General features: G+C 63.0%; 1 protein-coding gene across 10 annotated transcripts; it reads left to right on the top strand.

Moving 5' to 3' along the window:
- The first annotated feature begins 366 nt into the window (after nt 1-366).
- Nucleotides 367-23,517, top strand: DQX1 (DEAQ-box RNA dependent ATPase 1). 10 transcript variants are annotated; one of them, XM_037898537.2, is made up of 13 exons: nt 443-473; nt 1,452-1,567; nt 1,899-2,230; nt 4,542-4,735; nt 10,266-10,641; nt 10,822-11,067; nt 16,968-17,067; nt 20,237-20,395; nt 20,983-21,174; nt 21,502-21,627; nt 22,007-22,197; nt 22,427-22,617; nt 22,916-23,517. In XM_037898537.2, the coding sequence occupies exons 3-13, from the start codon at nt 1,934-1,936 to the stop codon at nt 23,097-23,099; spliced, it is 2,256 nt and encodes a 751-aa protein (XP_037754465.1). In that variant the 5' UTR covers nt 443-473; nt 1,452-1,567; nt 1,899-1,933; the 3' UTR covers nt 23,100-23,517. The 10 variants fall into 10 exon arrangements, with proteins under 10 accessions (XP_037754466.1, XP_037754465.1, XP_043400994.1 ...); XM_043545059.1 differs by lacking the exon at nt 443-473 and adding an exon at nt 484-499; XM_037898538.2 differs by lacking the exon at nt 1,452-1,567 and having other exon boundaries at nt 367-473.

Genomic DNA, 23,517 nt, shown 5'->3' with positions numbered 1-23,517 from the left:
GGGGCACAGGGCAGGGCTGGCTGGGGGGGTTACAAGGCTGGCTGGCTGGGGGGGTCACAAGGCTGGCTGCGGGGGCACTGGGCAGGGCTGGGGGGACCGACAGGCTGATCACTGCCGCGGACAGAGGGAGGCTGGCTGCTGGGAGCTAGTCCGGCCCGCGGAACTCCCGGCTGCGGTGTGTCCGTGCCCCGCCCCCTCGGGAGGCCCCGCCCCGCGGGCACCCTGGCCCCGCCCCCAGCGCCGCGCCGCGCAGAGCCCTGGCCGGGGCGAAGGCGCTCTAGGGGCGGGGCCTGGCGCTGCGGGGCGGGGCTCGGGGGACAACAGGGCCCGGGGCGGGGCCATGGGGGAAGACGGCACAGGGGGCGGGGCCGAAGCCACTCGGGCACCATCTGATTGGCTGCCACGGAGTAGCACGTGACTCGTGCTTGGCGCCGCGTGACAGCCTCCGGGGCGGGGCCTAGAGCCGGCTACAGGTGAGCGGGGGGCGGCAGCGCCCGGGGTACGCGGGGGGCCGGGGGCCGCTGGGGGGCGGGGCCGGGGCGCCACAACCAGCCGCCCCCGGCGGGTCGGGGCAGGGCACGGCGGGGTGGCGCTCACGGCGGGCGAGGCCGGGGGTGCCGCATCCCGTCGGACCGGTTCCCCGGACGCCTGGGTTCCGCGGGGCGGGGGCCGGGCTGCGGGGGGGCGCCGCGGGCTGCGGGGGGGCGCCTCCTGCAGCCCCGTCCTGCGCTTGGCCGCGGGCCGGGTCCCGCCCCCCCGGCTGGGTCGGGGTCCGGGTCCGGGTCTGGGCGCGGTGCCGGATCCCCCGGGCCCTGCCCTGGGGTGCGGCTTGTCCTGCCCCGGGGGTGGGTGCCGTGGCCCGGGGCGGTGCCTGCTGCCTTGGCCGCCCTCCAGCGCCGCGCACGCCCAGGGGAGCGGGGCTGTTTGTGGCTCACCCGCCACCTGGCGCTCCCGGCCGGTCTCCAGGACACGAGCCCTGCTCCCTGGGGCCCGGCGGGAGTCCCAGGCCCCTGCCCCCAGAGCCTGCTGGGGGCTGGCCCCAGACGAGCTGGAGCAGGTGGTTCCCCGGGGCGATTCAGCCTCACCTGGATTTCCTGGGAAGCCGGGCGCGGCATCTGGGCGCAGCGAGCAGGCTGCGGGGGGCTGGCCGGGGAGGCCGTGACGCACTCCGCGAGCCACTTGAGCTTTGACCAAAAGAACTCATGTGAGCCTCGCAGAGACAAACGGGCGTCGCCGCGGAGAGGCGACTTTCCCTCTCTCTGGACTGGGGCGGCCGCTGCTGGAATCCTGTGCCCAGGTCTGGTGCCCCCAGTTCAGGCTGTTGATAAACTGGAGAGAGTCCGAGAAGAGCTGGGAATAGAAAACCTGCCTTGTAGTGAGAGACTCAGGGAGCTTGAGCTGTTCTGCATAACACAGAGAAGGCTCACAGGTGGCTTGATCCCGGTCTGTAGGTACCTGCGTGGGGAACAGATATTTCGTGGTGGGCTGCTCAGTCCAGCAGAGACGGGTCAAACACGGGGCAGTGGCTAGAAGTTGAAGTAGGACGAATTCAGACTGGCAATTAGGGGTACGTTGTTAATGGTGACAGGAATTAACCACGGGAACCGTACCTAAGGGCCGAGGTGGATTCTCCATCCCTGACAGTTTTTCAGTCCAGACTGGCTGCTTTGCTAGCAGATCCACTCCAGGTGTTACTGTCGGGCAGCCCCTGGCCGTGTTACGTGGGAGGCCAGACTAGATGGTCCCGATGGGCCCTGCTGGCCTCAGGATTTCTGACTGCGCCCCAGCCGGTGGGAGTGGAGCTGGGGCAGTGGGGATGGGGTGTCTCCCCACCCTGCTAACCAGTTTCTCCCCTAGGGCCCAGTGGCTGCTCTGACTCCTGCCCTTTTCCCTTGCAGGTCCCTGGCTCCATCTGCCCCACAGTAACACCACCATGGAGACCAGCGATGGCTTCGCCTCCCGGCTGCGGCCGAATGGCCTTGACTCCCCGCTGGAGGAGGAGGAGGAGGAGGAGGAGGAGGAGGGCGAAGGCTTGGCCCTGGACTGTGAGGGGGACCTGGAGGTGAACCCGTACGATGGGCTGCCTTTCTCCTCCCGCTACTATGAGCTGCTCCAGCGGCGGCGAGACCTGCCTGTTTGGGCCGCCAAGTACAGCTTCATGGAGCTCCTGGAGAGCAGCAGCGGCATCGTCTTGGTGTCCGGGGGGCCCGGGACCGGCAAGAGCACCCAGGTGCGAGGGGGGCATGGGGAGGGCATGGCCAGGGCAGGAGTGCCCTCGCTGGGAAAAACACCTACCCAATAATCCCCTTGCGTGTGGTGGGCTTGGGCTGGCTTGGGGAGCAGCCGGTGCTGCAGGGAGAGGGTGGGGGGCTGCCGCCTCGTAGTCAGTGCAGTGCTAGGGGGCCTGTGCTGCTGGCTTGCCGGCGAGACACGGCCTGGGCTCCTTTGAGTGCACTGCCCTGGTGTCCGGAGGCTCTCCTGGGGGCAGGATTACAGAGCTAAATGGCTTGGCAGCTGTTGCTGGCCGTGGCTGCGTCCAGGGCTGGCTCCAGCGTTTTTGCCGCCCCAAGTGGCAAAAAAAAAGCAAACCAAAAAACCTCGCCGCTGAACACGGAGGCGGAGTGATGGAGCGGCTGCCGAACTGCTGCCGGCGACTGAAGAAGAGTCGCGTCCCCGCCGTCGAATTGCCCCCGAGCGCGAAACACACTGTGATGAAGCGGCTGCTGGATTGCCGCCGCGGGCGAATTGCCGCCCCAGAGCCCGACCTCCTGCCGCCCCTTTACATTGGCCGCCCCAGGCACCTGCTTGGTTCGCTGGTGCCTGGAGCCGGCCCTGGCTGCGTCCCATAGTCTAGGATGCTGTGGCTACAAGTGCCACGGGAGGGGGGCCAGTGACTCCTCATTTAACCTCTGAGGCAGGGTCCATTGTACGCCTGACTGCAGCTCCTGTCTGTTTGCAAAGCCCCCTCGGGGCAGCATGTGGGGAGGTCAGGGTGGTGGGAGGCTGGGCTCTCCCTGTTGGATGTGCTGGGATTTGGCTTTCAGTCATGCACGGCGCTGGCCGGGAGTCAGCTGGGTCTGTGCTGGGAGCTGGGGGGTGGGTGAGCCTGGAAGAGTGGTACTGAGGGCCCCAGACACCCAGACTTGTTGGTCTGTGATGCTGGCGCACCGAGCGCCCCCGTCGGGACCCAGTTCTCTGGCTGCTGTCCTGGCATTAAACACACACAGCCCCTGCCCCGGGCAGCTCTCACACGCAGCAGGGCGGACAGACTGACGGGGCTCGCTTGTCTGTGGAGTCCCAGGCTGCCAGTACCTGACAATCAGCCGTCTTGGTGCCAAACCTCCAAGCTGCAGGGCCTGCAGGCAGCTGGGTTCCTTGGCCCTCTGCCCCTTGTGCGTGTCTCTTCCGCCCCAGCAGGGAAGCTAGAGACACTACAGTCAGGACTTTGAGCTGGGGGAGGGTTGGTTTTCAAGCAGCGTGTGTCTGTGGAGCTCTGTAGGCCCCGGCCAGGCCATGGGCCTGGAGACGGAGGCAGGAGATGTTTGCGTTCCCATGAAATCTCCCAGAACGCTGTTAATTGCCGGCGACCTCTCCTGGTGCGCACCCAGGGGGTGTCCAGGCTTCCCAGCACGAAGCTGGAGCCTGGCTGGTGTGGAGGATGGGCAGGGGGTGGCTCTGCCTGGGAGCAGAGTTATGCCTGCAAGCAAATCGGGCCGAAGGGGGGTGCGAGAGGCGTTTGGAGGGGGCTGGGCGCTTCCTTTATCTCTGTGATTGGTATCTGGCCCCACGACTGCGATCTCAGCTCTGCGCAGCCGGTGGAGCACCCCATGGGGCAAGGCAGCCCTGCTGCACTGCGGAGACTGTCACTCAAGGTCTCTCTGGGAATTGAACCCAGGTCGCAGCCTTGTGCCAGAACCGGTGGGCTACCCTCTCATCTGTACACTAGGTTTCTGCCCCCGTGCTTTGCCCTGGCTGCCCCTGGGGGTCCATGGGATGCTGCAGGGAGCAGGGGCCTCTCCAGGTTCGCAATCAGCTGCCCTGAATCTCTGAAGACTTTGCCCCCCTTGGCTGTGGGGCCCACAGCTGTTTGGGTGTGGCAGGGTGGTGGGGACTAGCCCCTGGCTGAGCTGTCAGGAAGGGAGCCATGGGGCTTGGCTCAACTCCCCATGGATGGCATAGCTGGGTGCCTGCTGCCAACCTCTGTGCCCAGGAGCATCTGTGCCTGCCTCAGTGTCTGGGTGAGGCAGCTCTGCTGGGATCTTCTGACCCCCTGCCAGTGGGACAGATTGGTTCCACCCCTGGCGAGCCGTGTGGGCACCCGCAGCCACGCGCGTGGCTCTAGGCTGGGGGGCGAGGCCGTTGTGTCCACAGGGAGCGCAGCTTGGCCCCACCCACCTGGCTGAGCTGCAGAGTGAATGTGAGTGTCTTCGGGAGGGGGGGGCCCTGTACCCAGTGTTGGGGGGGGTTCTGGCTCCCTTGGGGTGACCTGTGCTCACAACAGTGGCTGCCCGGGGCCCCTTGCCCTGCTCTCCTCCTTGCAGATCCCTCAGTGGTGTGCGGAGTACGCCCTCTCCCAGCAGTTCACGCATGGCCTGGTGGCCTGTAGCCAGCCCCACGGCCTCGCCGCCCTCAGCCTCTCGCTGTGTGTGGCTGACGAGATGGATCTGAACCTGGGCCACGAGGTTGGCTACTGCGTCCCCCATGAGGACTGCTGCACTCCAGAGACCCTGCTCAGGTGAGGCTGGGCGCTGCGCCCATAGGGCACTGGGACCTGCTCGTGGGACTGGGCTGCCCCTCCCTCCCCAATCCAGGCTCCCTCTCGCCTGCCGGCCGCCTGGTACCCTGATCCACCCCTGTCATGGAGTCCCTGGGCGATGCTCTGGAACTGCTCCCCCTGAAGCCAGTCAGGACTCTGGGGCAGTCGCCTTCCTTTGAGCAGCCTGTCTGCAGGACGCACAGCTCACCCGGCTCCACCTTCCTGGGTCTGACCTCGGAGCATTCAGCATCCTCTGCCCCTCCGTGCACTTCCCACAGCGAGTCCACTCAGCTGGGGCTCCTGGGGAAGCCAGAGGGTCCTGCCCCCCAACTCCACAGTCAGATGTGACTCTCAGCCAGCCAGTAAAACAGAAGGTTTATTAGACAACAGGAACATGGTCTAACACAGAGCTTGTAGGTGCAGAGAACAGGACCCCCTCAGCTGGGTCCATTCTGGGGGGCAGTGAGCCAGACAACCACATCTGCACTTCACTCCATGTCCCCAGCCAGCCCCAAACTGAAACTCCGTCCAGCCCCACCTCCTCTGGGTTTTGTCCCTTTCCCGGGCCAGGAGGTCACCTGATTCCTTTTTCTCCAACCCTTTAGCTCTCACCTTGCAGGGGGGAAGGGCCCAGGCCGCCAGTTGCCAAGAAACAGGGTGTCGGCCATTCTCTGTGTCCAGACCCCTGCACACACCTGCGCTCTAGGGCTCTGCAACAATCATACACCCTTACCCCACCACCCAGACACTCAAGAACTGTGTAGGGAAAACTGAGGCACCCCCACACTATTCAGAGGAAACATTAAGAACAGTCCCACTTCGTCACATCTCTCCCCCCTTCGAGATCGAACTGAGCGGGGTCACTTTAGCCGGTGACCTGGGGAAGTTCAAAGCCACCAACGTTCCCATGGATGCTCCAGCATCTCTCCCATTCCTTGGTGGGAGTTACACCAGGCCCTTCCAGTTTCACGCCCTCCCTTAGGTCGGAGGTGGTCGATAGCACTCGCAGGCCGCATGTGGGAAGGTTTATGCGGCCCATGCCCTTGGCCACCCCAAAACCCCAGGGGGTCAAACTGGGATTGGGTCTTCTCCCCAACAAGTTGGCCAAACACGGCCACTTGGTTATAGGACTGTTTAACTTTCTTAACAGCTTTCTCTCCATCTGAGACCTTCTCAAAGCTATCCACACTGGGTCTTTCAACAGGACAGTCAGTGGATCCATTCACAACAGAAAATATCTGGCCGTTAGGACCTGAAACTTTCTTGATTAAATCACTTTCACACCCTTCACTTGCAGTAAACTGCTTGCAAAGACTCCATGAGGATTCCTTTCCCTAGGGCTTTTCTATGCAACAATTCACCCCGCACAGAAATTCTGCTCTTACCCTCTTCACCTAGGGCTTGCTCTAGAGGAACACTTTCCTGAGCAACAACAGACTCTTTCTGGGTCTCCCTTACATCCAGAATTACCTCTGGCCCATCCGGCAGATTCCTACACAATCCCCTTTCAGGCAAACTCACAGACTTCCTAGATAAAAGGTCAGAAGCCTTCTCCTTCCCTTTGCCACACACAAATTCAGGAATATTTTCCTTCTTGCGACAGGTTTCCACACCCTCAGTAAGTAACACAATCACACACCTTCATGCTCTCCTTGTGCCCTGGCTAGGATCTCACCCTGATTAGACAGAGTTGCTCCACCCTTTCCCAACAACACACTAGCAACAGGCAAAATACAAGCACCAGAATTGTCTGGGCTCTGGGATTTTACATAGACACTAACTGGGTGCGACCTAGTTACAGGGCCATTCTCCCGAGCAGACACAAACTTAGGACCCTTCCCTTCCTGGGCTTTAGCTGAATCCAGAATCAACTCTGAGACAACTGCACGACCCTCAATCATCACAGGCTGAAAGGCCCCTTCTGTCTGCTCCACAGACAGAGAAGAGCCAGACACATTTTCTCCTTTCCCAGACACCCAGCTTGGGATCTCATTCCCCTTGTCCCAGCACACAAGGCTGGTCACAGACAACTGCTTGGAGATCAGGGTAGCTCCCTCCATAGGCAAGTCAATACCCCTGACAGACACAGGCACCTTTCCTTCACTGGTTTCAGAGTAACAGCCGTGTTAGTCTGTATTCGCAAAAAGAAAAGGAGTACTTGTGGCACCTTAGAGACTAACCAATTTATTTGAGCATGAGCTTTCGTGAGATACAGCTCACTTCATCGGATGCATACTGTGGAAGCTACAGAAGACATTATGCATCCGATGAAGTGAGCTGTAGCTCATGCTCAAATAAATTGGTTAGTCTCTAAGGTGCCACAAGTACTCCTTTTCTTTCCTTCACTGTCACACTTCTCCACCCAGGTAACAGGTAAGGTCCAGGGACACTCATCTTCCACTCTCCTGGCCTTCCCACCCTGCTGACTAGACAAAGCCATCAGCTCACAAGGCTGCCTAGGCTCATCCAAACTTTCCTTACCAAGCACCTTTCCACTCCCCACAGATCCCCTGCCCTGCCTGTGTCTCCCCCCTCTCAGCTAGGGTCTCAGCTCCCACTGTGCTCAGCGCTGCCTTTGCTGTCCCAGTGCGGGTAGGCCATGAGCTTGCTGCTTTCCTCACTGCATCAGAGCCAGCCTGAGCCCCCTCTCCGGTGTGCAAGGTGGCGGGGAGCCCCAGGGGTCTGATTACAGGCAGGCAGGTAGCCTGAGCCGAGCAGCTCCTCCCTGCTGCCAGCCCGGTCATCTGCATTTTCACTGACCATTTCCCTCTCCGCTGATTGGTTCCCTGGATTCAAATTCAAACCCTCGGCAGTTACCGGAGCAGGGCCTGGATCCTGTCCCAAAGAGAGAGAGTCACCCCACAACAGGGTCTCGCAGCCGGTGTCCCGGAGAACCCCAACAACCAGCCAGTCCCACCTCTCCTGTGTCTGCACAGGGCTCTGGGCCATAGGCAGGGTGAGGGGCTTCGTCCCTGGGACCCTCACACAGCCCCTCAGCATCTGAGGCTGCACCACCCAGCGCCTGACAACAGTTCTCTCTGTCCCAGGACCTCGCCACCCCAGGAATGTCTCCCCATTGACCATCACCTTCCACTCCCACTGGGGGTTCGAGGGGCCTGGCCCCAGGAAACTCCACACAGGCATATAGGTTGGGGTCAGGAGTGGGAGCCTGTCCATCTCCCCACCCATCTGGCTGACGGAGTCTATGGCCTTGGGACCCAGCAAGGGAGATAGACATTGGGGCTTTTCCGCAGGATCCCCCTGGTTCAAATCTCCAGCCTGCTCAAAGGCAGTAAGGTGGCATCCACATCCCCCACTCCTTAACCAGGGGCAACAATTTAGTCTCGAGGTTCCCTGCGGAACTGGCTCTCCGGGGTCTATCCCCACTCACCCCGGGGAGATCCCCTATGCCTCTCTGCTCACCCCACCATCAGTTCATGCAGCTGCTGCTTCTGCGGGTCTTTCTCGGGCTCTCGCTGTCTCTCACAGTCCTCTTGCTCTCTTGGACTCAGCTCCAATCCCGTCCGTCTCCGATCCGCGGATGGGGAACCCGATCGTGAAGACCCTCGTCTGGTCGGGGACAGGAGTCTTGGGGATGCCTGGCTCCCACTCCAGCTGCTCCCAGATCCTGCTATAGCCCCATTTGGGGTCAGGAATCTGTTCCTTAGAGCGGTCATCCTCCTCCAGCTGCTCGATTAACTGTGCTTTGGTGAACTTTCCAATGCTCAACCCTCTCTTTCTACACAGGGTTACAATGTCCTTCTTAAGGAGACGGTGACAGGCCATCACTCCGCTCTTCCCAAGTTGTTGTGGACTCACAGGCCTGTGTGCTCTCAGCTCCCCACGGTTTCCAGGGAGAACCCCTAGTGTGCCAGCCCTTCTCAAGGTCACCACCTCTTTGCCAGGGTCGAGCTGCAGACTCCTCCGCCCCTGGGACCGCTCGCTGCAATCCCCCGGGGGACCCTGTTACTGCAAAAGTCCTTCTCTCTGGTCACACACTTCCAGGGGTTAACCGCCCCCTGAAACCATCTCTCTCTGAATCTTCAGCATGCTTGGTCCCTGTCAATCCCCCTTCGTTTTACTGCTCCCCAGTCACTTACTGCGGGAAGCGCCATCCATGGGGTGCAGTACATCCCACCTCTGCCACCAGTTGTCACAGAGTCCCCGGGCGATGCTCTGGAACTGCTCCCCCTGAAGCCAGTCTGGACTCTGGGGCAGTCGCCTTTCTGTGAGCAGCCTGTCTGCAGGACACACAGCTCACACAGCTCCCACCTTCCTGGGTCTGACCTTGGAGCATTCAGCATCCTCTGCCCCTCCGTGCGCTTCCCACAGCGAGTCCGCTCAGGCGGGGCTCCTGGGAAAGCCAGAGGGTCTTGCCCCCCAACTTTTCAGTCAGACGTGACTCTCAGCCAGCCAGGAAAACAGAAGGTTTATTAAACGACAGGAACATGGTCTAACACAGAGCTTGCAGGTACAGAGAACAGGACCCCTCAGCTGGGTCCATTGTTGGGGGCAGTGAGCCAGACAACCACGTTTGCACTTCACTCCATGTCCCAGCCAGACCCCAAAACTGAAACTCCCTCCAGCCCCCACTCCTCTGGGCTTTGTTCCTTTCCCGGGCCAGGAGGTCACCGGATTCCTTTGTTCTCCAACCCTTTAGCTCTCACCTTGCAGGGGGGAAGGGCCAGGCCGCCAGTTGCCAGGAAACAGGGTGTCGGCCATCGTCTGTGTCCAGATCCCTGCACACACCTGCCCTCTAGGGCTCTGCAGTGATCCTACACCCTTACCCCACCACCCAGACACTCAAGAACTGTATAGGGAAAACTGAGGCACCCCCACACTATTCAGAGGAAACATTAAGAACAGTCCCGCTTCGTCACAGCCCCCGCTGGCTCGTCAGGGTGCTCAGCCTGGAGCCTCGGCATACGAGGGCGGCGCTGGAGTGCGGGGCCCAGCAGCAGGCAGCTGGGCCACTCCATCAGCCTCCTTCCTGGGGAGAGGTGGAGGCCAGCTCTGTCCCACGTTCCCCACAGCAGGAGCTGGGCCTGTGCCAGGCTCTGTGTGTCCAGGCTCCCACCCCTCTCGGGCAGGGCGGGGCCCAGCCAGGACCCTGTTTAAGGAAGGGCTCCAGGGTTGGAGGGGCGAGGAGGAGGGTGCAGGGGTCAGGCTGTGGGCGTCAGGTGGGGGCTTTGGCAGCGAAGGGGTTAGGGCAGGCACCTCTGCCCAGCGCTCTCTTGGGTTGGGCCTGGCACCTCTCAGCTCAAGGGATGAGGACACAGTTCTTTCCTGAGAGAGCTGAGAGTGGGAAAGGGGGGCCTCCCAAATCCCCTCCAAGTCCCCCCCAGCTTTGCCGGTGCCCCTCAATCCCAACCTGCAGCCCCTGCTAGCCCAGCCCTGGGCTCCCCCAGCTCTGCCGGTGCCCCTCAATCCAAACCTGCAGCCCCCCGCTATCCCAGCCGGGCTCCCCCTTCCTTGGGCTGCCTCTGACCCTGGTGCTTGGTGCTGGCAGATTCTGCTCAGATGAGATGCTGCTGCGGGAGATGATGTCGGACCCTCTGCTGCGCCAGTACGGGGTCATTGTGATGGACGAGGTGCAGGAGCGCACAGTGCCCACAGACGTGTTGCTCGGGCTGCTGAAGGATGTGCTTCGCCAGCGCCCCGAGCTCAAGGTGGTGGTGGTGACGGTGCCAGCCCTGGAGGAGCGGCTGCGGGCCTTCTGCGGGGACCCTCCCGTGGTGCGGGTGCCAGGACCCAGCCCTCCTGGCCAGCTGGTGTACAGGGATCCACCGGCTCGGGGCCACGTCTCAGCTGCGTGCCAGGCGGTATTGGACATTCACCGGCGCCAGGAACCCGGCGATGTGCTGCTCTTCCTGGCCAGTGAGCAGGTGGAGACTGGGGGGCTGCTGGGACCCCTCCCTGGCGGGGTGGTTGCGGGAGAAGGGAAAGGGGTGTTGGGACTCGCTTTGGGGCGTGGTCCTGGGGACATGAGGAGCAGGGGGCTGCTCCCCAGCCTTGCAGCAAAGGGGGTGTCCTGTCACTAACCGCGCCTGCTCCCCACCCTGCAGGAGATCAGCGAGTGCTGCGAGGCCATCCGCACCGAGGCTGTGGCCCTGAACCCTGGGCTGGGCCCGCTGCTGGCCCTACCCTTGCACCCAGGGGTGGGGCGGGCAGCCCAGAAGGTCTACGAGGTGCCGGAGCAGTGCAGCAGGCCCCAGGGCCGGCGTGTGATCGTCACCCACTGGCTTGCAGATTCGTCCTTCTCCCTGGGGACTGTGCGCTACGTCATCGACACGGGTCTGGAGCTGCGCAGTGTGAGTACGGAGCGGGATGCGTGGCTCTGCCTGGCCCAGCCCAGCCCCCTTTCCAGGGCAGGCGTGGCCCTGCTCAAAGCCAGCTCTGCACAACTTCTTGGGCAGGACTGCCCCTCCTGCCAATTTCCACATGAAAATAAGTAGGGCCCTACCAAATTCAGGGTCCATTTTTGTCAATTTCATGGTCATAGGATTTTTAAAATGTTAGATTTCAAGATTTCAGCTATTGAAATCATGGTGTTGTAATTGTAGGGGTCCTGACCCATAAAGGAGGTGTGTGTGTGTGTGTATGGGGGGGGGTCGCAAGGTTATTGTAGGGGGGGGGTGGTACTTGCTACCCTCTTTTCTGCGGTGCTGCTGACCGCAGCTCTGCCTTCAGAGCTGGGCAGCTGGAGAGCGGCGGCTGCTGGCTGGGAGCCCGGCTCTGAAGGCAGAGCCCCGCCAGCTGCAGCGTGGAAGTAAGGATGGCCTGGTACGGTGCGGCCACCCTCACTTCTGCTCTGCTGCCTCAATAAGCAGCCGCCCAGCTGCTCCGGCCGCCCAGCTCCGAAGGCAGCAGTGCAGAAGTGAGGGTGGCCTGGTCTGGTATCGCCACCCTTACCTCTCTGCTGGGTGCCTGGCCAACAGCCCCTGCTCTCCGGTTGCCCAGCTCTGAAGGCAGCATTGCAGAAGTGAGGGTGGCAGTACCGTGACCCCCCCACCCCAAAATAACCTTATGATCCCCCTGCAACTCCCTTTTGGGTCAGGACCCCCATTTTGAGAAACGCTGGTCTCCCTCTATGAAATCTGTGTAGTATAGGGCTGGGAGCTTGTATTAATGGTGGGATGGGCAGGGCCGGACCCCTGCCTGTTGCATAGGAGAGCAGCCTGCGCAGCAGCTGTCGACAGACGCACAACAACGGCCAGACTGGGTCAGACCAAAGGTCCATCCAGCCCAGTGTCCTGTCTTCCGACAGTGGCCAGTGCCAGGTGCCCCAAAGGGAATGAACAAACAGGGAATCACCAAGTGATCCATCCCATCGCCCATTCCCAGAGCCTGGGGTTGTGTCACTGACCATCTTGTCTAATAGCCATTGATGGACCTGTCCTTCATGAACTTTTCTCATTCTTTTAGAACACAGTTACAGTTTTGGCCTTCAACATCCCCTGGCAAGGAGTTCCACAGGTTGACTGTGCACTGTGTGAAGGAATACTTCCTTTTGTTTGTTTTAAACCTGTTGCCATTAATTTAATTGAGTGACCCATAGTGCTTCTGTTCTGCAAAGGAGTAAATACCACTCCTAGTCACTTTCTCCCTACCCGTTAGCCCTCCATCGTAGCCCCGCTTCGTCGCTTCTTTTCCAAGTCTGAACAGTTCCAGTCTTTTTACTCTCCTCTTACAGAAGCTGTTCCATCCCCCTCAGCATTTTTGTTGCCCTTCTCTGAACTTCTTCCTATTCCTAAAGATCTTTTTAGAGATGAGGTAATGAGAACTGCACGCAGTATTCAAGGTCTGGACGTACCATGATTTATATAGAGGCACTGACATTTTCTCTTGTCTTATCTAATGATTTCCAACACTCTGTTCGCTTTTTAGACGGCCGCTGCACATCGAGTGCATGTTTCAGGGAACTATCCACAGTGACTCCAAGATCTTTCTTGAGTGGCAACACCAAATTTAGCCCCCATCGTTTTGTATGTATAGTTAGGATTATGTTTTCCAATGTGCCTTACTTTGCATTTATCAACATTGAATTTCATCTGCCATTTTGTTGCCCAGTCACCCAGTTTAGTGAGATCCTTTTGTAGCTCTTCACAGTCTGCTTTGGACTTAATATCTTGAGTAGTTTTGTATCATCTGAAAATTTTGCCACTTCACTGTTTACCCCTTTTTCTAGATCATTTGTGAATATGCTGAACACCATTTATTCCTAGCATTTGTTTCTTATCTTTTAACTGGTTACCAATTCATGAGAGGACCTTCCCTCTTATCCCGTGACAGCTTACTTTGTTTAAGAGCCTTTGGTGAGGGACCTTGTGTCATGGAGTCACTGGGGCGATGCTCTGGAACTACTCCATATGAAGCCACCCAGGACTCTGGGGGAGCCTCCACTCTCTGAGCAGACACTTACACAGCTTTGCCCTTCCTGGGTCTGACCTGGGAGCATTCAGCATCTCCTTCCACACCGTGCACTTCCCACAGCGAGTCCGCCCAGGCGGGGTCCTGGGGAAGCCTGAGGGTCCTGCCCCCCAACTCCGCAGTCAGACGTGACTCTCAGCCAGCCGGGAAAACAGAAGGTTTATTTGGCGACAGGAACACAATGTAGGGAAGAACTTGTTAGCACAGAAATCAGTGACTTTCAGCCAAGTCCATCTTATGGGGCGGAGATCCCAGAACCAGGGCTCTTGTCCTCCCCCTGTGCCCCAAGCCAGCTGAGACTGACCCCCTTCCAGCTGCCTGACCCCTGCCCTGTCTGTTGCTCCTCCTCCTGTCTTTGTCTTGCATCCTGGGCCAAGAGGCACTTGGTCGCATTCCCCTCCTGGGTCTCAGGTTATGAAAGGGCGGCCATAGCATCCATGCAGGCAGCTGGAGCAGCCCCCGCAAAAGTCACATACCCTTATTCCCATCACCTAGACACTGGTGCAATACACAGGGAAACTGAGGCACACACAGCATTCATGTAAAACCGTAAGACTGACATAGAACATAACAAGGGAAAATCCCCACCTCGTCACACCTTGTCAAAGGCTTTCTGAAAGTTCAAGTGCACTATATCCACTGGATCCCTTTTGTGCACATGCTTGTTGACCCCTCAAAGAATTCTAGTAGATTGGTGAGGTATGATTTCCCCTTACAAAAGCCGTGTTGACTCTTCCACAACATACTGTGTTCATCTATGTGTCTGATAATTCTGTTCTTTACTATAATTTCAACCAGTTTGCCCAGTACTGAATTTAGGCTTACCGTCCTATAATTGCCAGGATCACTTCTGCTGCCTTTTTCAAAAATTCGTGTCACATTAGCTATCCTCCAGTCATCTGGTACAGAAGCTGATTGAAGCACTAGGTTACAAACTGCAGTTCTGCAGTTTCATCTTTGAGTGGTGAAATCCGACCTCTTGAGTGATACCATCTGGCCCTGGTGACTTATTACTGTTTAATTCATCTGTTTGTTCCAGAACCTCCTCGAATGACACCTCAGTCTGGGACAGTTCCTCAGATTTGTCATCTAAAAAGAATGGCTCAGGTTTCGGAACCTCCCTCACGTCCTCAGCCATGAAGGCTGAAGGAAAAGAATTTATGTAGTTTCTCCACAATGGCCTTATCATCCTCGAGTGCTCCTTTAGCACCTCCATCCTCCCGTGGCCCCACTGGTTGTTTGGCAGCTTCCTGTTCTGACATTCTTAAAAATATCTTTGCTGTTAGTTTTTGTGTCTCTTGCTAGTTGCTTTTCACCTTATTATTATTTTTTTTTTTTGGCTGCCTAATGATACTTTTAGGCTGTCTACACTAGCACTTACCGCAGTATAACTTTTGTTGCTCAGGGCTGTGAATAAGGCACCCCCTGAGTGACGTAAGTTACATCTACCTAGTGCTGTCCACACCGGTGCTTATGTCAGTGGGTGAGCTTCTCCTGCCCATGGAGCTACCGCTGCTCGCGGGGCTGGAGAAGTTACCCTGACAGGAGAGCTCCCTCCTGTCTGCTTTGAGCGGCTACGTTACAGAGCTTACCGCCACGCAGCGGCTGAAAACGCTCCAGTGGAGCCGGAGCCGGAGCCGTACGCTTGACTTGCTAGAGTTCATGCTCCTTTTTTGTTTTCCTCAGTGGGCTTTAACCTCCAGTTGTGAAAGGATGCCCGTTTGCCTCGAGCCACCTCTTACTCTGTGGCTTTTTTTGATCCTCTTACTGTTCGTTGTTGTTTATACATTTTAATTTGAGCCTCTATTACAGAGTTTAAAAGAGTTTCCATGCAGCTTGCGGGCATTTCACTCTTGCGACTGTTGCTTTTTATTTCCATTTAACTAGCTTCCTCATGTTTGTGCTGTTCCCCTTTTTGAAATTAAATGTCACTGTGGTGAGTTTCTTTGGTATTTTCCCCCTACACGGTTGCTAAATTGATTTTGTTATGGTCACTATTAGTGAGCAGTTCAGCTATATTCACTTCTTGGACCAGATCCTGTACACTGCTTAGGACTAAATCAGGAATTTCCTCTCCACTTGAGGGTTCCAGGACTAGCTACTCCAAGAAACAGTCATTTGTGTCTAAACACTTTATCTCTGCGTCCTGAGTAACACGTATCCAGTTAATATGGGGAGAGTTGAAATCCACCTTTGTTGTGTTTTCTACCTTTTGGGTAACCTCTCTCATCGCCCCGAGCATTTCACAGTCACCTGGTCAGGCAGCCGGTAGTACATCCCTACGGCTACATTCTTATTATTCAAGCCGGGAATTTCTAGTCACAGAGATTCTGTGGGACAGTTTGATCCATTTAAGACTTTTACTCTATTTGACTCTCTGCTTTCTGTCACGTAGAGTGCCCCTCCCCCACGTCTCACTGGTACTCCGGTATTACCTGCCCCACTGATTATCCCCATTCTCCAACTGTCTGCGCTGCAAGTTACATCAGTGTTCTCGTGTAAGGCCGGGCCCTCGGCTTCCCCAGCTCAGCTTTCACGTCTCTGGCATTTCTGTCGAAGCCCCGGGACAGTTCGTCAGTGTTCAGCTGCATTCCCTCATGTGTGTTGCTAAATGGGACTCTTCCATTTGACTGGTCCTCGCGAGCTCAGGCCTGTATTTTACCAATTTCTTTCCTATCCTATGTTCTAGGATCTAAAGTTCCCCCTCTAATGAATTCACCCCTACGAGATGCCTCTGTCCGAGCCGTGTCCTCCGCACCTGTTGCCTTTCCCCAGCTGTTAGTTTAAAAAAATTCCCTATGACCTTTTTAATGTGATGTGCCAGAAGTCTAGGGCCAGTTTGGTTTAGGTGGAGCCCGTCCCTCCTGTATCAGCCCCTCCTTTCCCAAAGGTTCCCCAGTTTCTAATGAACCTGAACCCCATTGTCTAATCCGTGCAGCTCTGCCTGTCTGCCTGGCCCTGCGTGTGGAACAGGAGCCATCTCAGAGAATGCTACCACTGGTCCTGGATTTCAGTCTCTTACCTCGCAGCCTAAATTTGGCCTCCAGGACCTCTCTCTTATCCTTCCCAACGTTACTGACACATATATGTACCACGACCACTAGCTCCTCCCCCGCACTACACAGACATCTGTCCAGATGTCTCCTCTGAACTGCAGCCTTTGCACCTAGAGAGGAAAGGCCCCAGTCCCCTGCCCCGGGGCCAGGTTGGAGCTGGCGCTCCCTAGAGAGGAAAGGCCCCACATCCCAGTCCTCTGAGCCAGCCAGTCCCCGCCCTGGGGCTGGGTCGGATAGGGTTGCCAACCCTCCAGGTTTGGCCTGGACTCTCCCAGAATCAGCATCTACTTCCTGGTGACCACTGAAACCAATCCAGGAGATCTGAATAGGCTGTTTTAAGAAAACGATGTCATGTTGGGGGGAAACCCTCCCGGAATAGCTTCCGTCAGAGCTGGGAACCCTAGGGCCGGAGCCAGGGCCCCCGAGAGGGGAAGGGCCCGAGTCCCGCCCGCTCCTGCCCTGCCCAGCCGGGGGGCCTGGCTGCAGTCCCGGAAATCTCCCCAGGGTGGCTGGGCTGACGTGGACCTATGCTGGTGAGATGTGGCACGGCAGCTCTGCGGAGCAAACCCTGCCACGCAGCCAGGAGGACTCGCTGGGGCGGGGGCTGATTTCTGCCTCCGGTTGGCGAATGGGGGACACAAGCCCAGCGCCGGGTGGTGAGCAGAGCCCACTGCTGGCCAGGGAGTATCCGGCCGGCCTGCCCCTCACAGCCCTTGTCCCTGCAGGTTTACAATCCCCGGATCCGCGCAGAGTCCCAGGTGCTGCGGCCCATCAGCAAGAGCCAGGCGGAGTCACGGAGGCAGCGGGCCGCAGGCAGCCCCCCAGGTGAGCGCCCGGGCCCGGGCCCCAGCCCGCAGGCAGCCCCCCAGGTGAGCGCCCGGGCCGCAGGCAGCCCCCCAGGTGAGCGCCCGGGCCGCAGGCAGCCCCCCAGGTGAGCGCCCGGGCCGCAGGCAGCCCCCCAGGTGAGCGCCCGGGCCCGGGCCCCAGCCCGCAGGCAGCCCCCCAGGTGAGCGCCCGGGCCCGGGCCCCAGCCCGCAGGCAGCCCCCCAGGTGAGCGCCCGGGCCGCAGGCAGCCCCCCAGGTGAGCGCCCGGGCCCCAGCCCGCAGGCAGCCCCCCAGGTGAGCGCCCGGGCCGCAGGCAGCCCCCCAGGTGAGCGCCCGGGCCCGGGCCCGCAGGCAGCCCCCCAGGTGAGCGCCCGGGCCCGGGCCCGCAGGCAGCCCCCCAGGTGAGCGCCCGGGCCGCAGGCAGTCCCCCAGGTGAGCGCCCGGGCCGCAGGCAGTCCCCCAGGTGAGCGCCCGGGCCGCAGGCAGTCCCCCAGGTGAGCGCCCGGGCCGCAGGCAGCCCCCCAGGTGAGCGCCCGGGCCGCAGGCAGCCCCCCAGGTGAGCGCCTGGCCCGGGCCCCAGCCCGCAGGCAGCCCCCCAGGTGAGCGCCCGGGCCCGGGCCCGCAGGCAGTCCCCCAGGTGAGCGCCCGGGCCCGGGCCCGCAGGCAGTCCCCCCAGGTGAGCGCCCGGGCCCGGGCCCGCAGGCAGTCCCCCCAGGTGAGCGCCCGGGCCCGGGCCCGCAGGCAGTCCCCCCAGGTGAGCGCCCGGGCCCGCAGGCAGCCCCCCAGGTGAGCGCCCGGGCCCGCAGGCAGTCCCCCCAGGTGAGCGCCCGGGCCCGCAGGCAGTCCCCCCAGGTGAGCGCCCGGGCCCGCAGGCAGCCCCCCAGGTGAGCGCCCGGGCCCGCAGGCAGCCCCCCAGGTGAGCGCCCGGGCCCGCAGGCAGCCCCCCAGGTGAGCGCCCGGGCCCGCAGGCAGCCCCCCAGGTGAGCGCCCGGGCCCCAGCCCGCAGGCAGCCCCCCAGGTGAGCGCCCGGGCCGCAGGCAGCCCCCCAGGTGAGTGCCCGGGCCCGGGCCCCAGCCCGCAGGCAGCCCCCAGGTGAGCGCCCGGGCTAGCCCGCAGGCAGCCCCCCAGGTGAGCGCCCGGGCCCGGGCCCCAGCCCGCAGGCAGCCCCCCAGGTGAGCGCCCGGGCCGCAGGCAGCCCCCCAGGTGAGCGCCCGGGCCCGGGCCCCCAGCCCGCAGGCAGCCCCCCAGGTGAGCGCCCGGGCCCGCAGGCAGCCCCCCAGGTGAGCGCCCGGGCCCCAGCCCGCAGGCAGCCCCCCAGGTGAGCGCCCGGGGCCGCAGGCAGCCCCCCAGGTGAGCGCCCGGGCCGCAGGCAGCCCCCCAGGTGAGCGCCTGGCCCGGGCCCCAGCCCGCAGGCAGCCCCCCAGGTGAGCGCCCGGGCCCGGGCCCGCAGGCAGTCCCCCCAGGTGAGCGCCCGGGCCCGGGCCCGCAGGCAGTCCCCCCAGGTGAGCGCCCGGGCCCGGGCCCGCAGGCAGTCCCCCCAGGTGAGCGCCCGGGCCCGCAGGCAGCCCCCCAGGTGAGCGCCCGGGCCCGCAGGCAGTCCCCCCAGGTGAGCGCCCGGGCCCGCAGGCAGCCCCCCAGGTGAGCGCCCGGGCCCGCAGGCAGCCCCCCAGGTGAGCGCCCGGGCCCGCAGGCAGCCCCCCAGGTGAGCGCCCGGGCCCCAGCCCGCAGGCAGCCCCCCAGGTGAGCGCCCGGGCCGCAGGCAGCCCCCCAGGTGAGCGCCCGGGCCCGGGCCCCAGCCCGCAGGCAGCCCCCCAGGTGAGCGCCCGGGCTAGCCCGCAGGCAGCCCCCCAGGTGAGCGCCCGGGCCCGGGCCCCAGCCCGCAGGCAGCCCCCCAGGTGAGCGCCCGGGCCGCAGGCAGCCCCCCAGGTGAGCGCCCGGGCCGCAGGCAGCCCCCCAGGTGAGCGCCCGGGCCCGGGCCCCAGCCCGCAGGCAGCCCCCCAGGTGAGCGCCCGGGCCCGGGCCCCAGCCCGCAGGCAGCCCCCCAGGTGAGCGCCCGGGCCCGCAGGCAGCCCCCCAGGTGAGCGCCCGGGCCCCAGCCCGCAGGCAGCCCCCCAGGTGAGCGTCTGTGCCCGGCCCCGCAGGCAGCCCCCCAGGTGAGCGCCCGGGCCCGCAGGCAGCCCCCCAGGGGAGCGCCCGGGCCCGGGCCCCAGCCCGCAGGCAGCCCCCCAGGTGAGCGCCCGGGCCCGCAGGCAGCCCCCCCGGTGAGCGCCCGGGCCCGCAGGCAGTCCCCCCAGGTGAGCACCTGGCCCGGGCCCGGGCTCGCAGGCAGTCCCCCCAGGTGAGCGCCCGGGCCCGGGCCCGCAGGCAGTCCCCCCAGGTGAGCGCCCGGGCCCGGGCTCGCAGGCAGCCCCCCCCGGTGAGCGCCCGGGCCCGGGCCCGCAGGCAGTCCCCCAGGTGAGCGCCTGGCCCGGGCCCGGGCTCGCAGGCAGTCCCCCCAGGTGAGCGCCCGGGCCCGGGCTCGCAGGCAGTCCCCCCAGGTGAGCGCCTGGCCCGGGCCCGGGCTCGCAGGCAGTCCCCCCAGGTGAGCGCCCGGGCCTGGGCCCGCAGGCAGTCCCCCCAGGTGAGCGCCCGGGCCCGGGCCCGCAGGCAGTCCCCCCAGGTGAGCGCCTGGGCTCGCAGGCAGCCCCCCAGGTGAGCGCCCAGGCCCGGGCTCGCAGGCAGTCCCCCCAGGTGAGCGCCTGGCCCGGGCCCGGGCTCGCAGGCAGTCCCCCCAGGTGAGCGCCTGGCCCGGGCCCGGGCTCGCAGGCAGCCCCCCAGGTGAGCGCCCGGGCCCGGGCTCGCAGGCAGTCCCCCCAGGTGAGCGCCTGGCCCGGGCCCGGGCTCGCAGGCAGTCCCCCCAGGTGAGCGCCCGGGCCCGGGCCCGGGCTCGCAGGCAGCCCCCCCCAGGTGAGCGCCCGGGCCCGCAGGCAGCCCCCCCAGGTGAGCGCCCGGGCCAGAGGCAGCATGTGTTATGGACGCTCTGGGAGCTGTCAAATCCATGCAGCTTTGGCTCCAGTTTGCTGCCGCGCCCCCGCCCCCGCCTCGTGCCTCTTCCCCAATGCCAACCCCGCCTTCAGTCCAGCTCGCCCCCTGCACCCCACCCCATGGCAGCTCCCCTGTCGTCTGGCAGGCACCTGCGTGCGCCTCTATTCCGAAGCCTTCTATGAGCAGTTCCTCCCGGCCGCCCCCGCCCCCCACGTGAGCGAGGCCAACCTGAGCCGTCTGGTGCTGCTGCTCAAGAGACTCGACATCGCTGACATGGGCCAGTGCGACTTCCTTGACCGGCCAGGTACAGCCCAGGGGCTGTGGGTCGGGAGTGAAGGGTGTCTGCAGGACTGGGGCTGGAACTGAAGGGGTGGGAGATGCAGGGGAAAACCTGGGGCTGCTCTCTGTGACCCATTAACAATTGAGGAGAAGGGTAAATGGGCTGTTAACGGGGTTCCCAGCTGGCCCCGTGCCGGGAGGAACTGCTGCCCCAGCAAGAACAGCGACTGAGCTTGGAGGGGCTGGAAACTGCAACAGGAGGCTTGGCCTGGGGACCCCCAGCTCCGCCGTGGGCAGGGGCAGTTGGCGGGCTGGGGCTGGGGGGATCTGGCACCAGGAGAGATGGCATGCGCGCAGGGGGGCCAGAGCTTCTGGGGGAACCCCACCCCTCCACCACCCCTCCGTCCCAGAAGAATGGTCTCATCCTGGAGGGGAGGGGGACGGAGCTGGCGGCCTGGCGTGGGGGTGGATAACTGCTGGTGCTGCGGAGGGGGATGAGCCCTGCGGGAAGGGTGTTTGGCATGTTGTGGGGGGCCCCAGGTTGGCTTTGGCATTGGGGCTGCGGCATTGGCACCTCCCCTGCCTCCCAGCTGACTCCCTGCCCCCAACCAGCCCCTGAGTCGCTGATGCAGGCCCTGGAGGACCTGGATTACCTGGCCGCGCTGGATGACGATGGGAACCTCTCGGAGGTGGGGATCATCATGTCGGAGTTCCCCCTGGACCCCCAGCTGGCCAAGGCGCTCATTGCCTCCTGCGAGTTCGACTGCGTCCACGAGATGCTCACCATGGCCGCCATGCTCACGGGTAGGGGGCCAGGCGTGGACACCGTGTCCCCCTGCGGCTCCAGCCGGCGGCGGTGTCCCCCGTGAGAGGGAGCAGCCCCAGGCCTCCGGCTGGGGGATGCGCTCCGAATCAGGCCTGGCCGTGCTGTCTGTCTGTCTCCTTCCTTTCTATGGCTGAGAGAGGTTCTCTCTCCAAAAGGCCTAGTCCCCAACCGGCTCCCCTCAGCACTGCGGGGAGCCGCGGGCTGCAGGCCGCACAGCCTCCTGGGCCATCCAGAGCCATGCTGGGGACTGTGGGGGCAGCCCTGCCGGGCACTCGGGTAACCCTTTCCCGCCTGCTTCTCCCCAGCCTCACCCTGCTTCGTGACCCCAGTGGCGCGCTCCGAGGAGGCTGCGGCCGTGCGCCGGCGAGCCCTGCTGCACCCCGACGGGGACCACTTCACCCTCATCAATGTCTTCAATGCCTTCCAGCAGCGTGAGTGCCGCTCTGCATGCAGAGGGGGTCTCCCCAGCGTCTGCTGCTGCCGCGTCCTGGCATCGCCCGCCACTTGCACCGGCTGGTCATATTCCATGCCCAGGTCCTGCTGTGCTGGGGCTATGCATATGGGCATGGGCCCTGCCCTGGCAGGGCGACATGGTGCGCTGGGGGCAGGTCGCGGTTCCAGAGGCTACGGGCACTCGATAGGCCTGTCTCCCTGGTCCCAAGCCGCGAGTGGTGCCGGGCATCCCTGCGGGGCTGGGGCTGGGTGTGACAGACGTGGGCGATGGAGGTGGCATGGCCGCTGGGAGAGGGCAGGGGCAAGAGCCTGGCGGAGGGAAGGGGCAGGCCCCCAGCTCACGCCCCTTTCCCACAGATGAGCTGGATGAGGGCTGGTGCCGTCAGCACGGGCTGAGCAGCTCGGGGCTGCGGCTGGCGGGCGTCGTGCGGGCCGAGCTGCTGGAGGTGATGCAGCGAATCGAGCTGCCCGTCTCTCCCCCAACCTTCGGCACGGATGACAACGTGCTCAACCTCAAGAGGGCGCTCATCTCTGGCTACTTCCTCAAGGTGGGGGGGCCCCCAGAGCAAGGGGCCCTGTGGGGGAGGCGGCTGCCAGGGTCCCTGCGGGGAAGGGGGGGCCCTGCATGTGTGCCGGGTGAGGGCCCCTGCCCAGGCTGCCCCGGACCTCTGCAGGGGGTGGGGAGCCCTACGTGGGGGAGGAAGGGGGTGGGGGCACTGCCCCGGCTGCCGTAGGCTCCGCTTTGTCCGGCCCCGCTGACCCCTCTGTTCCCTGCAGGTGGCCCGGGACATCGACGGCTCCGGGAACTACCTGATGCTGACACACAAGCATGTGGCCCACCTGCCCCCCCACTGCTGCTACGTGGTGCGGAGGCCCCTGCCCCGCCCACCCCCCTGGGTCCTGTACCACGAGTTCACCATCTCGCAGGACAACTGTCTCAGCGTGGTGTCTGAGATCCAGCCCCAGATGTAAGGGTGGGCGGGGGGGTGCTGTGGGGGAGAGGGGAGGGGAGTGCCCCGGTGGGGGAGGGAAGGCAGCCTGGATGGGGAAGGGCAGGGGCGGGAGGAGCCCGCAGCCTCATCTGTGGCCGGCTGCAGGGCAGGCCCTGGCGGTGCTGGCAGGGTAACACCCCGCCTGGGGCAGGGCCTGGCACCTTCTCTGGGCCTCTCCAGCCTCATGTCCCTTGGTGCTGCCCAGCCCATTGGTGTACCGGGCCCTGGGGCAAGGGCCAGGCCAGTCCGGCGCTGATCTGCTCTCTCCCCGCAGGCTGGTAGAGCTGGCACCCCAGTACTACCTGAGTAACCTGCCACCCAGCGAGAGCCGCGACCTGCTCATGGAGCTGAGGGAGAAGCTGCTTGGTGCCGCGGAGCCCCTGGGCCAGCTGGAGCCAGCGCTGGACGGGGCAGGGGACGGGGAGGGTGAGGGCAAGGATGTGTGCGCACTCCAGTGAATGGGCGCAAGGGGCTGGCTGGGCTCCACTGTTGTGACAATGGGGGGTACAGGGTCCTTTCCCTTGGCCATGCTGCCCCCCCAGTCCACCCCTGCTGCTGTACCTGCGGGGTGCTCTGCCGTGCGCTCGAGTCGGCTCCTGCGGGGCTACCAGCCCTCCCAGCTCATGGTGCAGGAGGGCTGCCCCCCACCTTCTCTCTGAGCCACCTCGCCCCAGGCACCACTGGCTGCTCTCAGGGTCCCCTCCTGCCTGCTGGTGTGTTACTTGGGGCCTTCTCTGCCATGGGGCACAGCCTCCCCCCGGGGCTGGAACAAACTGTGCTGCCCCACACACTCCATGGCGCGGGGCCAGGCACCACATGTGGGCCGGGGTGCAGGGGCCCATGTCCTGACTGTATAAAGCTTTTCTGTGACCTTTG

Source organism: Chelonia mydas, chromosome 4 (assembly GCF_015237465.2).
Source record: "Chelonia mydas isolate rCheMyd1 chromosome 4, rCheMyd1.pri.v2, whole genome shotgun sequence".
NCBI classification, from domain to species: domain Eukaryota; kingdom Metazoa; phylum Chordata; order Testudines; family Cheloniidae; genus Chelonia; species Chelonia mydas.
This window is presented reverse-complemented; position numbering and strand designations above follow the sequence as displayed.